The following is a 15,553-nucleotide window of genomic DNA, read 5'->3' as shown; positions in this document are numbered from 1 at the left end:
TTAATGACACTTAAAAATGATACAGTACTAACAACATATAGCATGGAATCTGTCACAACCCAGGTAAGATTGAGGAAAGTACCTGGTGAGTAGGAAAGAGAGAATTGCTTACTTAAAAGCAATGTTTTCTGAATAAATTAGTGTTTGCATACATTTCAGGAGAAAGACTATTTAAAAATTTTTAAAAATCATTCCAAAGACTCACCCAAGAAATTAGGATACAGATGGTCAATATTATCTACAACATAGTTACATTTGGGACATCTATTATTATCCTCCAAACTCTGATGAATACACTTGTAGCTATTAGCAGAGAAAAAAATAAAAATAGGTTTGATTAAATCAGTGATAGAGTAATGAAATGGTCACAAAATACACATTATCTTCTATTCCTCATTTTCAACAGAAGTAATCATTTATTAAATTTATTTCAGCATATATTTTTACATCTAAAAGAGAATATACAGGGCATTTCTTAGATAACAGTAAATAAAATTTTTTTTAAAAAATTCCAAAAACAAATCTACTGAATGTAAAACTTAAAAAGATGTACTAACTTTTAAGTTTATGCAATTTAAACAGTACATAACGACATAAGAAAACAAATGTGTATGATTTAGTCAGGCAAACAGGCTATTCATGTTCTTGGAGTGCTGATATCATTAGAACGAAAAGAGCTCATTCAAATAAAAAAGAAAATAAGAGAAAAATAGAAAAACCAATAATACAAAAATTAGTAAATATGAGAATCATCACCTTCACTGGGACAAAAAAGTGATTTAAAATTTAGCAATCAGAATGGAAAAATAAAGAAAATACTGTCAGAGTTAAGAGTACATGTGGCTATGAACATTCTCATGGACTGTTGCAGGAAGTTAACTGCCAAGCTTTTAGAAGGCAAGTTACATGAAAAACCTTAAGGCTGTGCATCCCTTTAGACGAAGTGATTTTACTTCTAGGAATTTATCCTAAGGAAGCAAGCAGAGCTATATATGTAGAAAGGTGTTCAACTCAATTTAGAAGCAACCAAAACACTAGGAAATTGACAAAACTTATCAATGTCAATCCAATGCAATGTATACAGCCAATGAAAACAATCTAATAACTATTAATAGTTATAGCTGAAGAAATATGATTAAAGAAATTTTTTCTTTCTTACCTTATATATTTCTGTAATGTTTGGCTTTTTACAATTGCATATTATCTTCTAACAAAAACTTTTTAAATATCATTCAACCAAACCACAGAGAAATATCAAATTGACATTAGAACCAAAGTTGCTACAACACTCTACTACCAAATAAAAAATGGCAATCTAATACAGTAGATAGAGTATAATTCCATTTGTCAAAAAAAAAAAAAAAAATGTGTATGCATACATTTAAAATAAGCCAAAAAAGACATTCACGACAATGTTAACAGTATATGCCTCCAGGTTGTAAAACTGTAGAAAACTCTTTCTTTGTAGATGGTCTTTTATTCAAGTTTCTATAGTAAACACGTACTGCTCCTAACAATTAGAAAAAAACATTATTTCTAGGAAAGTACAAGATTGATTCATAAAAATGATTCCTAAAAAGAAAGCATTTCTTTTATTCTGTATCCAAATTACAAATTTATTTCAGCTTTATAAACTGAGGCTGATTTTTATATCTACCTACTCCCCTCCACCTTATCAAAAAAAAAAAAAAAAAAAAAAGCCTACATCCATCAGGTTTCTCTGTTCTGGTTACTAATTACTTTCTCATCTCACATTTGTTACAACCAAGATAAGTAAAAGGAAGGTTATATAGCAGTGGAGCAGTGGCCTTTAGGCCCCACAGCACAGGGGCCTAAAGATTACAGTAAGTGTCTGATGCATAACAGATATTCAAATACATACTGAAGGAATGACTTGCACAAAGTTCCAGAAACAATATCATCCCCTCTTGCAACTGTGACAAGGCTAGGATTACCATAGATAGACTCTATATAGGAAAGAAAAAAATCCTACATGGAAATTTCAATGAATACTAAATGGTTTTTTTTTTTTTTACTGCAAGAGAGAAGGATATAACAGACATGCAAATATATTAGAGTTCCAACATGAAAAAATTTGTAGTCTACTTAGGGACAAAGGAAACGATGAAAAGCAGAAAACAATCCCGCATGACAAGATTTAACCCTTAAAAAATCCACAAGATCAAATAAAGCAAATCGTGAAGGAGAGAACCTAGGAAGGTTATTAAACATGAAAGACAAGGGCTGACAGATAAGTAGAAAGGCATTTTGGGTTTTAGCTCTTGGCTTTTATAAACAAATGGTAGTTAGAAAATAGGCAAATGATATGACAAGAAGAATAACTAAGTTGTTAAAGCAGAGGAAGAGTCTGTCAACATACAGGAAATCATCCCAGAACACCCTCCTTTCCTTTTTCAGCATCCTACTCACATCCCTTGTCAGTAGGTTTACTACCACACCACCCTCTCCTAGAAGAAAAAATAGTCTGGGACACAACCAGAAGGAACTATCCTCAAGAACAAAAGTTCAGGTGACTTTTCTGCATTGCACTTAATAATACTTATCTATACTATAAAATTAAAATGCAGTAAATTACATGCCACTGTATGAAAATGAAATAACAACAAGATGCATCAAGTTTATCTTAGGACATCTACTCCCTCACTAACATCCCAGGTAGACCAGCCCTAGTTTGAGAAATAGTAACTATCTTATTTTGTACTTAACTGTGTCTGTGTCCTGTTCTATTTGCTCATTACAAGTAGAGATTTGTTTTACTTATCTTTATACTCTAAATGTCTACCACAATTTCCTCTTCAAGAGGTGAAGCTTAATAAATGTTGAATAAATGAAAAATAGATATAACAACAATGACAACAAAAACACTTCTGCTGCCTTCTAGGTCATACAAAACCCTATTAGAAATTGTCACTATTCCTTACCACAGTAAGCTTTCATTCATCCAGTCTACTTGACCACCACCAGGCCAGATGCAATGCTTGGATTCCAAAAGAAGGGTAGGTGCCTAGACTAGTGACCAAAATAGGTGGGCACTGAGAAATAAAAAGGATGTGTATCTTAGATCCACTTGAGAAGATTTCAACAGCTCCTCACACTGCATCTCTGAAAAAAAATTATTCAGTACCACAGTGTGCTGAAATAAACGGGTGCCTATATCCGCTATTAAGTATATATGTGATAATAAAGAATATTTCTCTACAGCTGTACACAGCTGCTGTTTCTTCTATTATGTCTACCTACGAAATATGAATATCTTTTTCTGTCTGTGTAAACAAGGATGAGTAGATATAGAAAACTGAATTATCAGAAAATTCTCAAAGAAGGGACCCTAACGAGAACAGCACAGGCAAATCAGAAACAGTGGTCATAGATAAGAACCAGGGAGAAAGAAAGACTTAATGGCAAAATGCAAGATGATGGATTAGTCAAAGTCTCAAAAGGCAATCTGGCTCTCGGGCTTGATCGCAACAGGTATGCTGGGAGACGACAACACCGACAACACCGAGGGAACCTGTGAATTACGATTAATCTGTAACGAAGCGAAACAGCATATGAGGACTGAGTAGACGTGAGGGCTGAGAAGCAACACGCGGGGGAAAAGCCGGAGGCAGATTCTAGTAGGTGGACTTTACCACAAATGATTTTTCTAATAAATATAGAGAACTTTTTAACCCTCTCCATTCTTTTCCAATGTCCTAGCTGGCCTCACTCCTATCCCCACGAGTGACTTAAAAGTGCTTTGTCTTGATTACTCGGCACCCCCTCCCAATTTTCTAAAAGAACATTTAAAGCTCCTTAACAACTAATAAACCCTAAGTTTTAAAATCCATCTGTAAGGCCTATGGTAAATCTTCGTATTTCACAGAAATTATGCACCAACCTTATGCTTACTCCTTTAGCCACTGAACCTGTAAGTATATCAGTCAAAGAAATATGATTACATGAGAACCAAAATTAGTTTAACAAACATAACTTCTCACTGACTGACTACATTTACAAACAACTGTTAAGACTTCCAAAAGATAATTTCAATAAATAAAATCATCTTACCAAAAGCTGTGGCCACATTTCGTCATGTATGCTTCCTCAATCATATCAAAGCAGATAGGGCTAAAAAAAAAAAAAAAAACAAAAAACAAACAAACAAAAATAATAAACACATGTTTTAAAAGCAGAGTAATTACAAATTGGAGAAGGCAAGCATCGATACCAACAAAATCATATTTCCATACATAGCTAAGTTTTCAAACATCCAATCAATGAGAAATGAAATTTCTATTGAGCTAAATGAACTTTAGGAGGTTGCAGGCAAATAGACAATTTGTTCAAGATGGCCCCAAGAACTATAAGCTCTAAAATGAATTAAATGGGTAAATTAAAATGGGCCAATACTTTAACTTGCCCATAATTTTTAACAGTGCAATGCAATCACAAGTCTTTAATAAAGTTCTATCATCCTTGCCCTCAAAAAACGCCTGCCTACCCAGATCTACTAATCTAAATGCTCTTTTATTTCCTATCTGAAAGATAACTAATTCTGAATGATAAATTTACAATTATAATTTCAATAATTCTTCTAGGTAATTACAACAACAATACCACTTAGGACAGATAACTAATACTTAAAATAGCACAAAGTATATCCATTAAAACAATGACATATATTAACCCATTAACTCCTTTCAACAACACATTACTGGTAGGTACCTATTACTAGACCAATTTTATAGATGAGGAAATTGAGATACATGGATTTTTAAACTCAGATGCATGTTCTTTACCACTATTTCATACTACTTCCAGGCACTATGCACTAAGTACCAAGTCATATCAACTGTGACATAGTTCTGGCCAATGAAAGATAGTAATCTCTGAAAGGTCACTGTCTACCAAAAAAATGCAAAGCCTTATTAAAAGATTTCCCTTTATTCTTCCCTCTTCTTCCTTCCCAAAACTCTGGTGAAATGCCCAGATATACAACATCTTGAGATCATGAAGACAAAAACTATAAACTAGGAAGACAGGATACTAGTTTCCTGATGACATCCTTGAACACTGCATCGGCCATGGATTGCCTACCTCTGCACTTGACATGAGAAAAAGAAATCCTCGCTTGCTTAAGTATTTATCAAGTTTTCTGTTACTGGTATACAAATCCAATACTTACTAATGATAAATGACACTTAAACTGTAAATGAAAGTTCACCAACTCCTTCAAGAAAAATTCCCTTGGCACAAACACTATCTTAGAATGTGAGCTCATAAAAAGTTATAAAATCTCAATGTTGCACAAGGTCGGGGTTTGACCACGTCTCGAAGTCTGACCACATGTAATGTGTTGCCTTCAACTGCACTGGTCTTGTCAGTTTTACTCTGTTAGACTGAAAAGTCTCCTCAATGTGGGGATTTGGTACTTTTTCTTTTGAGACAGAGTCCACCTTGCTCCTGCTTGACAGAGTTAAGGGGGCAGGGCTGGGGGTCCCTCTTGAGAGTGTGTGGGTACGCTGTGCAGGCTGCTCTGTGATCTGTGTGTGGCTGAAGGCTGTGGAAGAACAGATCACCAGGAAAGAGCTTTTATGTCACAGGCACAGTCCCTGCTGGGTGCTCAGTGCAGATTATCTTAAGACTCAAAATTCAGAGTGGATGCAACATTTATTTCTACCAATACCGCCTTTTATTTTTTTTAGAGCAGCTTTTGGTTTACAACAAAATTGAATGGAAAAAAGAAAAAAAGGACTATACTGTATATGGTATAATGTGTTGCACTGATACTCAAAGTTTTAGGCAGTACCTAACAATTACTATCAGATCTGTTAAAAACAGGAGCTTTTAAGGAATGACTTCTGAGTAACATGTGTATTAGAGAGAAGACAGTCTCTTTTTTTTTTTTTTTGCCAAAAGATATCTTTTAACCACACTGAAAGTCAAGACTTCCAGCAAAATACAGTTCAACTGAAATTAATCCCCGGCATGCCACCTACAGCCGTCTGACTTCAGGCAAGTAGTCTGCTCTTTCTATGCTATTTTTACCTGTATACCTGGAATGATATTTACATCATAGAGTCACTGTGCCGATTAACAAACTGTAAGTGCTCAGGTCAACTGCTGGTATACAATATTCAATAAATGGTAGAATACAAGAAAAGAGAATATGGAAGAATCTGTATCAGTGATAGAGACTTGGGAAGAGCAGTATCCACCCAAGCTAAAACTGCAAGGAATTCCTACCAGAAAGAAATAGGATAAAATAAAGGAAGATAAGAACTGACCTACCACTCCCCCTTCCAAGAAAGGGATGAAACATCAAAGGAAATACAGAAATATAGAGAAGACTCTAACAAAACACAACTAGCTCTTTCTAATTTTGAAGAGCAAGAATATATCCAGAGTAGCTTCTGAAAAAAACTATAACTAATCCATTTAGAACCCATTCCACTCTGCCAGTCAGTAGCATTCAAGGAGGAAGAGCTTAGCAGAACCTAAGCACAAATACTGGCATAGACAGGATATGAACTGACAGCCAGGCCAAACATTATACAGATATCTGAAATGTCATGCACTCCCCCAACACTTTATACCAACCCCAAAATACTTATGGACCCCTAACGGTGGCATCATCAAAAAGGGGGAAGAAGTCACAAGTGGATTAAACTTCTTGCTGGGACTGTTCATGTCCCCTTCACTGCCATAACACAAACAATTCTTGTAAATCAACATGCAGGATAGAAAATCCAATAGAAAAAATGGAAAAGAATGTGAATTCCTAATTCATAAAAGGCGAAAACACACTGCCTTCTAAGTATATGGAAAGATGTTCCAACTCACTAGTAATCAAAAAATACAAATTAAAACAATAAAATAACACTTTATCCTCATTAAAGTATTAGAAAATTGGAATACCAAGTATGTTAGCCAGCTTACAGAAACAAGAATCTTCATGCAGACACATTCTAGCAACCAACTTGCACTGAGTCTTCATACACTCATAACCAAGTAATCCCACTCTGGAAATTATATTTAAATAAGTATAGATATATACATACGTCTACACATCCCCGAGTATGTGTGTAGTAATGTGTGTATATATGTTGATGTATATATACATGTGAGCATATATATACACATATATATGTGTGTATATGTGTGTGTGTGTGTGTGTGTGTGTATGCCCAGCCAAGAAAAACATCCACATCCGTCAACAGAATATGTATGAGGATACTTGCAACAAGCCAGATACTTATTGTGACAGGGAATTAGAGGCAGCCTTATGATGAGAGTTACTAGAATGGAGAAGTAAAATGTGCTTGGATACATACTATAAAAACATGCAACGGTCATAAGGAATGAACTAAAGGGACATGGAGCAACATAGCCAAATGTTTAGTCAAGTAAAAAATAGAAATGAAAATGAGATCTGTGCCACAATACAATTTATATACATTTAAAACACGCAAAAAAAAGTATATTTCACAGTGATACATATGAAAACATACATAAATCACAAAAGAATAGAAAAGCAAAAGAAGAGTTCAGGAGGATAAGAAATGACAAGCAGGGAGGACTACAATCCCTTACTCAATAGGATGGATCTAAGAATGTCATCTATAATCAGATGTACCATTACATACCTCTAAAAAAGAAACAACTCTGCTAATTAAACCACGGCAATACTTTCTTATTGATTAGGAATTTTATTTTATGCTTCCCTAAAAAGTTCTTTTAGACTAAAACAAGTTTTATCATATATCACTCTTGTGAGAAAAAAATACACATATAATTAGGGTTTTCCTACAAATTCTCATTCTTCAGTGTCTAACTTTTCTGAATCACTTTTTGACTAACTTACTGATATCCATATTTTCCACACGATATTGTCCATTACTTTGGTGAGGTAGCATTTATTAAGAAAATATATAAAACTAAAAACCATTGGTATTGGGATCTTAAGTCAGATTTCCATTTAGCCAGCTAAACGACATCTGACTCCAGCTTTAGGAATGTTGCTAAGCATGTCTAATTCACCACATCCCAGAATCTCCTCCACCCCTCACTCCCACATACATTTAATTCATAGGAAATAAAACAATAATTCACAATTGTCCCAGAGACTTTCTTCCGATCTGCTCAAACCTATACGCAAGTTTTGAAGCAGGCATTTGCTATGTTCACACATCTGCATGAAATACAACTACCTCCAATTAACAAAAAAAGACTTTAAAACAAATATTCCAAATACGCTTAATGACTTAAAGGAACATATGCATATAATTAGCAGGAAAATGGAAGATATACAAAAATCCAAAAGGAACTGTAGAACTGAAAAATGCAGTACCTGAAAACACAGCAGATAACATGGAAACTATGAGAGAAAGTAAAATGCAACTGTTTAAAAAAACACACTAGAGACACAGGATTATTTCCATGGTCAACAGACATTAACCAAGTGATAACACGTACTTTCGATCCTTTTTGCGAAAAAAAAATCAAAGTGAAAAGTATAAATCCCTAAAATATTTGTCAGTTTTACAGGACACATGAATCAGCTCTTTGTCCAGTGTATCCACATTGCAGACGCTCAGTAGTCATCTCAGATATCAAATAGATTATCGTAGAGAGACCACATTCACATAACTTGTATCACAGTATATTGTTCCAACTGATCTAGTTTATTGGTTATTGTTGTAATCTCTTACTGTTCCAAAATTGTAAATTAAACTTTCTTATTGGTATGAATGTATATAGGAAAAAAACACAGTATATATAGGGTTCTGTACTATCCACGGTTTCAGGCATCCACTGGGGGTCGTGGAACATAACTCCAGTATCCGGATAAGGGAGGACTATCACTTCTCAGCCTTTTGGCTAAGATCAAGTGGATAAGGGGGGACGACTGTGTTTACATCAGACTAAACAGATTTCAGGGAACAAAGAGGGATGTTTCAAAATAAGATCGATTCATCAACTCTAAATGTGTGTACTCTAATAACAAAGCTTCAAAATACATGAAGCAAAAGCGGACAGAATTAAAAGACATAGCCAAATCCGCAATTATAGTTGGAATAGTTAAAAGATTTTAACACTCCTCTTTCAGTAAGCAACTGACAGAACAAGTACGGAAAATCAACTGGAGTCCACCGAAGTTAAACAACACCATCAACCAACTTGACTATTCGACATTTATAGAATACACTGGCCTAAATATAGCAGAACACTTTTTTTTTCAAGTGCATATGGAACATTAACCAAGATAAAGCTTATAGTGGCCATGAAACAAGTCTCGATAAACTTAAAATTAAACAGCATATTTCTAAATAACCCACGTTTGAAATAAGAAATTATCATGTTAGACAACAATTTCTGTGATAGGACACAAAAGCCAAAAGCCATAAAAGAAACAATTGCTAAAATGGACTTAAAATTTAAAACTTTTGCACTTCAAAAGGCACTGTTAAGAAAAGTAAAAGTAGCAATGGATTGGGAGAAAATATCACAATATATAGGACTGAGAAAAAATTTTTATCTGGTATTTATGAAGAACACTTAAAACTCAAGATAAACAACTTAAGAGAAAAAGGGGCAAAAAATTAGAAGACACTTTATAAAAGATATGTAAATAAAAAATAAGCACACAGAAATATGCTCAACATCATCGATCATTAAGGTAACAGAAATTATGCCAATCAGCTACTACGACATATCCACCAAAATGACTAAAATTTGAAAGACAGAAAACATCAAGTGTGCAAGGATGCGGAACTGGAGCTCTGATACAGTATTGTTGGTAGAAATGCAAAATGATGCAGCCACTTTAGAAAAGTTTTGCAGCTTCTTATAAAATTAAACATATACCTGACCATACAAGGCAACAATAAGCTCCTAGATATTTACTGAAGAGATGTGAAGACATGTTCACACAGAAACCTGAATATGAACTAGTTTACAACAGCTTTCTTCACGATCGCCAAAAACTGGAAACAAAGAAACTCAAAGATCTTTTAACTGATGAATATATAACAAATCACGTTACAAGCAAATAATGGAATATTACTCAACAATTAAAGGGAAAAAATTAGTGATACATTCAACATTACTGAATCTCGAAAACGTCATGCCAAATGAGAGAAGTCATACACATATTGAATGACTCCATTAATAAAAACTCTAGAAAAGGCAAAACTATAGTGACAGAGAATAGATCATTGGTTGCCAGGTATCAGAGGTTAGGGTAGAAGCCAGAGTGCAAGTGAACTTTCTAGGGTGATGGAAATGTTCTACGTCTTGATGACAGTGGTGCTGACACAGACATATTCATCTGTCAAATCTCACGGAACTGTCCATTTAAAACATTCTATTGTGTGTAGGTTATAACTTAACAAAGCTGATTTTACACAAAATCTCCAGCCTCTGAATAAAAGATAATGGTTAAAAACTTGAGCTCTAAGCCATAATGCCTGGATATAAACACTGATACCACTATTATTAACCATATGAACTGAAACGAGTTACATAACCTCTGACTTACATTTCCTCATCTACTAAATGGGAATTATAAACCTATCTGTACCAAACAGCTGTTGCAATGATTGAATAAGTAATGTTAAACACTTAGAATAGTACCCAGCAAAAATAACAACAGCTTATATTGGAGCATGTATTATTATTATAAATGGCGTACTGAACCATTTGTTAGTATAGCACATTCAATCTTCACTTTATGGAGTGGAACTAGCGTTTATGATAACTGAGTTTCAAATATCTATAAAAGAGGCTCCAAAACAGTTATCTGTGATTTTTACTAAACCCATTTTGCCTCATTATCTCTGTTTGAGCCAAATGCCCATCCTTGAACAAATACTGAGGCCAGAGGATTCCAATGCACTAGATTACTTGGGCCTGGGATCATGTGTTCCAACTCCGAATCTGAGGTAGAGCACCCACCCCAAATAAGACTAGGAAGAGGATGAATTCCCAAAGGTAATACTCACTTTCCTATCACAGGGGAATTATACCCCATAATTCACTGACTTTCAAAATTTTTTCACCAAGTAAGACATGTTATTTGCACATACATTGTACATAAACATGTAACCAAAAGTTTCATCAAACTTTTCTGTTATCATGGCAGGTTCTATGATATGTCCTATTCTACTTCACTTTTTAATAGTTTAAAAACATAGTTATAGTAGCAATAATCGTCAACAGGTTTCACCTGTAGTGCTAAATGTGATTAATGGGTAATGGCTGCCTCAAGCGCTATGTAGTGAGAAAACACCTGAATTCAGAAGAGTATTCAGCTTGTAAGCGAAGCAATGATGCCAAGATATGATAGTACAATTATGTGATTTAAAAGTCTTTCTTTGCATTAAACTGTGAGCTTCTTCAGGATAGAGAGTTTTATCAACAGTTTGACACAGAGCGGCAGTCACATATTTAATAAATTAGATCTATTTAATGTAAATCCTACCTACTTTTTAGATGATTAAGGTTACCATTCCCACAAGTAGCTTGCTATCTACTTGAAAATACTTGTTTCTGCTGCAACTTAGAGAATAACTGGGACTTGCAGAGGTAGAAAAGATCATTTCAGGCAGCTGCAAAAACTGAGGCAGAGGCAGTAGTGAAAGAAAAAAAAAAAAAATCATCTTCCAAATACAGGCTAGACTCAGTTCAGTTAAATGGATCATGTATAAAAATTTTGAAAAATTAAAGAACCAAAGACTTCCTCTGAATGTCAAAGATTTTTCCAACTTCAAGCTAAATACTACTCTCTCCTGTGCTACAGAATCTCCCTCTATAAATCACTGTTAGCAATTACCTACAGTTTGATAATACTTTCAACCCTCTGTATGAAAGAAAAATTAAAGCGAAAACTTTAACTTTTATATAATTTTACTAAATCCCTAAAATACTCATGAATTCTTCAATGAAATATACTTATTTTCAAATATGATATAAGACCAGCCAATATGTGCTACTTTGATGAAACATTTGACTTTAATCAACTGTTCTCAAGGAGAAGAGGGCATGTCATTACCACCAGAGGAGCTTTAGCAAACTACACTGCCCACTCCGGCCTCCAATTCTGATATGTCCCTCTCAGGAGGTGAGCTGACGGACAGGCACGGAGAGGGAGTGGTTAGGGATAAAAACATTTATTTCATGTGACTGTGGGACAGTTGTTTCCTTCCAGTCTACTACATTTAAAAACCACTAGGCTAAACACATGTATTCAAACTTATGTATCTAGAGTTTTCTAATTTCATAAAAAGAAAGCACTAAGTCAAGCAGTGGGAGATCTGAGTTCTTATTTTGCCCCTTAACTGTCCAATCTGAAACAAAGTTACTTATTTCTACCTCAATTGGAATATAAATTAGTATTATTCCCCCCAATTAGTATTATATTAAAATTGGAAGTTCTACATCACTTTACAAAATTGCTCTAAGGCTAAAATGACATGTGACAATAAACATATTTAAAATTTAATGAATAAGGAATTATCATTATTCAAACTTCGGCCTCATTTAGATATCAAAGCATAGAGTAATTTGGATTGGTCTGGTTTATCCTTGAAGCATCCAAGACCAACCACCTAGACCCATTTAGAAAGGAGTAAGATTCCTTGAACCTTGCCTAATCCATGCATCCCTACTCCAAAAGCTTGGCCAAATCAAATCTAGCTTGAGAATCAGGAAAATTGATTCCCATTAATGAATTCTTCTGAATATTGAACCTCACCAGAAAAAGAAATGGACTAACGAGATTCTTAAAGTGAAATATTCAGAATTAACTAAAGACTCTCACATATAGACATTTACATATTAGCATATTAAAGACAATATTCTAATAAACATGGTTTGGACTCAGAGACTAAATTGAAACTTTTCAAAATTAGGTGGCAGACTAATAAAAATTTAAATAACTTACCCCTTAAAAAAAAAATAGTGCCAGCTGCTTATACTCCTCTATCCTTATCCAAGTCCCTATATAATGGCCAACAGTAAGCACAATGAAACTCATATGGTACCTGGCAGTGAGCACAAATAAGTGTTTGCTGAATTAATGATTCCCTATTTTCCACATCTTTTACATTATCTTAGTGTACCGATGTGGATGCTGGCATGTTTTCTTTTAACCTACTGAAAACTGAAATGGAAAAAGATTACTGAATCCTGCAAATTCTTACTTTATTTCATTAGTTTCTACTTTATCATATGGCACGCTCTACTGAGTTGAACACAAACACCTTTGACTCAACCATAAACTGCTTAAGTTCTTTACAAATAACAATCACAATTATAGCCTAGTTTCAATGAAAAATGAATGAATTCTGAATCCAGAATAACTTAAGCCAAAAGCAAAAATATGGATAGACATTAATAAAAGAACTATAAACTGTAAGTCTTATCAGTAACTTTCTATTATATTTACAGTTGACCTCTGAACAAGACAAGGGCTAGGGGCCCCCACCACCACACAGTGGAAAAACTACTTTTAACTTTTAACTCTATAATTAGCCTTTTGCATGGTAGATTCAACCATTCACAGATGGAAACCAGTATTTTCTATCCAAGATTGGGAATGAGAAAATACTGGTTTTAATGCACAGTTGGTTGAATCCACAGACTGGAAGCCGCAAACACGAAAGCCAACTGTATTTATTGAAAAAAAAAAATCCACATATGGATGAACCCACACAGTTCAATTCTGTGTTGTTCAAGGCTCAACTATAATGGCACCAACTTCAATCCCAAAGTGAATCAACTTCCCCTATAATGACAGTGCAAGCCAACTTCTTACATCACCAATATTCTAAGTCTACATACAATTTCCTCCAGAAAAAAAGCACAAAATCCTACCAGTTCTCACTCAGCTAAAAGCAATTCCTGTTTCACAACTGTACCATTTGGACTGGGTCTTGGATACAAAATCTAATGAAAATTCCGAAACGCTCTCAACGAGACAATCAACTCCATCTTCCACTTTGTAGGGCTAACCCTCTATGTCAAGTAACATAAATGATACTAGTATGTAATATACATGATGCCAACTATAATGACAAAATATCAAATTCCTAGCGTTTCTCAAATAATAAGTTCCAGTATTCCCTAATGCGTTAGACAAGTGTAGTTACTTACATCCGACACATGAATGATGTTTAATGACTGTAGTTCCCTCTTTCAAGACATTCAGTTGAGAAGTGAAATTTTTTTGTGAACAGACTTTCTTGACTACAGTAGCCTCAACGGCAGATTTAAAAGTAGCCTACGCTTTGATGCAGGAGGAGAGAGTCCTACATACGCAAAAAGGATACTGACATGCAATACTCCTCCTGAGAACATCATGCCCGTGTTTAGAGCATCATCTACCACGCTTTCAATAAGCACATTCTGGCCGACAACTCCATCCTTCATCATCCCAGGAAGCTTAACCCTCTCCCTTTTACAAGTTTAATTCACTTCAACAAGCAATCGGACTGACGGGAGACCTACTTCACCAGACAACCAGAAAATTCAAGGCCCAACCTCCTCGCCCAACTTTCTCCTTTCATGCATAACCATTTATTATGACTTTCCATCCCGCCCCCGATCCTTCTCATTCCCTAAACTCCCTTCACCAGCACTTAGCTCGTTAGTACCCCCAGTCTGCCTCGGGCCTCCACCATTCCCCGAGGTCACCCTCCCGACCCCCAGGCTCGAACCCCTCTGCAGACACGGCCACGGCAGCGAACAGCCCACCGCAAACTGGACCCACGGGCCCGACCGGCAGAAACTCCGAACCCACCGACGGGGAGGGGGCTGCCCTGCGAACCTACCATACGAAGTCGTTGCTTTTGTCCTCGTAGGAGTTGATGAGCCCGTTGCACAGGGGGGCGAGCAGAGGTCGCTTCCTGCTGCCGCTGCCGAGGCCGGAGCTGCTCCCTCCTGCGCCGGCGCTGGGCCTGGGCCGGGACAGGCCCGCGGACACCACGGCGCCGCCGCTCCCGCCGCCGCTGCCGGACACCGCGGCCGCCACCAACACAGGCCGCACCGGGCCCCCGACGCCGCCGGAGCCCACGGCCTGGGCCGCCCCGCCGGACACCGGCGCCGCCGCCGACGCCGCCACGGAAGGGGGCGACGGGGAAGAGGATAAGGACGAGGAGGCGGAAGTCACCGAGGAGGCCGCCGAGGAGCCGGGGCTGGTCCCGGCGGAGCCCGACCCGGCCTGGCGGCTCCCCGACATCGTGACTCCCTCCCCTCCGGCCGGGCGCTCGGAGGAGAGGGACCGCGACCCCCCGCCGCCCGCGCGGCCCTCCGCCTCAGTGCATGCTGAGGCCCCGCGCCGCGCCGGAGGCGGGGCCGAGGAACAATAAAGTTGATTTTTTTAAGGCGACCACACCACCGCGTCCGACTGGAGGGGGCGGAGGAAACTAATAAAGCAGGCTGGAAGCCACCGCCGCCCTGGAGGCCGCCGCCGCCGCCGCGGCCCGTGCCGCAGCCAACCCCGGCGCGCGGAGGGCCGGCCGAGCGCGTGCGCGAGCGACGGAAGAGGCGG

General features: G+C 37.1%; 1 protein-coding gene across 3 annotated transcripts in view; it reads right to left on the bottom strand.

The window, feature by feature from the left end:
- COP1 (COP1 E3 ubiquitin ligase) overlaps positions 1 to 15,531 on the bottom strand; it is a 91,352-nt gene extending 75,821 nt beyond the window's left edge. For 2 of the 3 annotated variants that reach the window (XM_016154378.2, XM_016154377.2), the window contains exons 1-3: positions 14,835 to 15,500; positions 4,072 to 4,131; positions 206 to 303 (exon numbers count right to left, since the gene is read on the bottom strand). In XM_016154378.2, the coding sequence (XP_016009864.1) occupies positions 206 to 303; positions 4,072 to 4,131; positions 14,835 to 15,241 (565 nt within the window). In that variant the 5' untranslated portion in view covers positions 15,242 to 15,500. Of the gene's footprint in view, positions 1 to 205; positions 304 to 4,071; positions 4,132 to 14,834 lie in introns of all 3 variants that reach the window. The other variant, XM_016154376.2, reaches the window with a different exon arrangement.
- Between the last annotated feature and the right edge of the window lie 22 nt (positions 15,532 to 15,553).

Source organism: Rousettus aegyptiacus, unplaced genomic scaffold (assembly GCF_014176215.1).
Source record: "Rousettus aegyptiacus isolate mRouAeg1 unplaced genomic scaffold, mRouAeg1.p scaffold_m13_p_17, whole genome shotgun sequence".
Lineage (NCBI taxonomy): Eukaryota > Metazoa > Chordata > Mammalia > Chiroptera > Pteropodidae > Rousettus > Rousettus aegyptiacus.
Note: the sequence above shows the minus strand (reverse complement) of the source record. Positions and strands in the feature narration are given on the sequence as shown.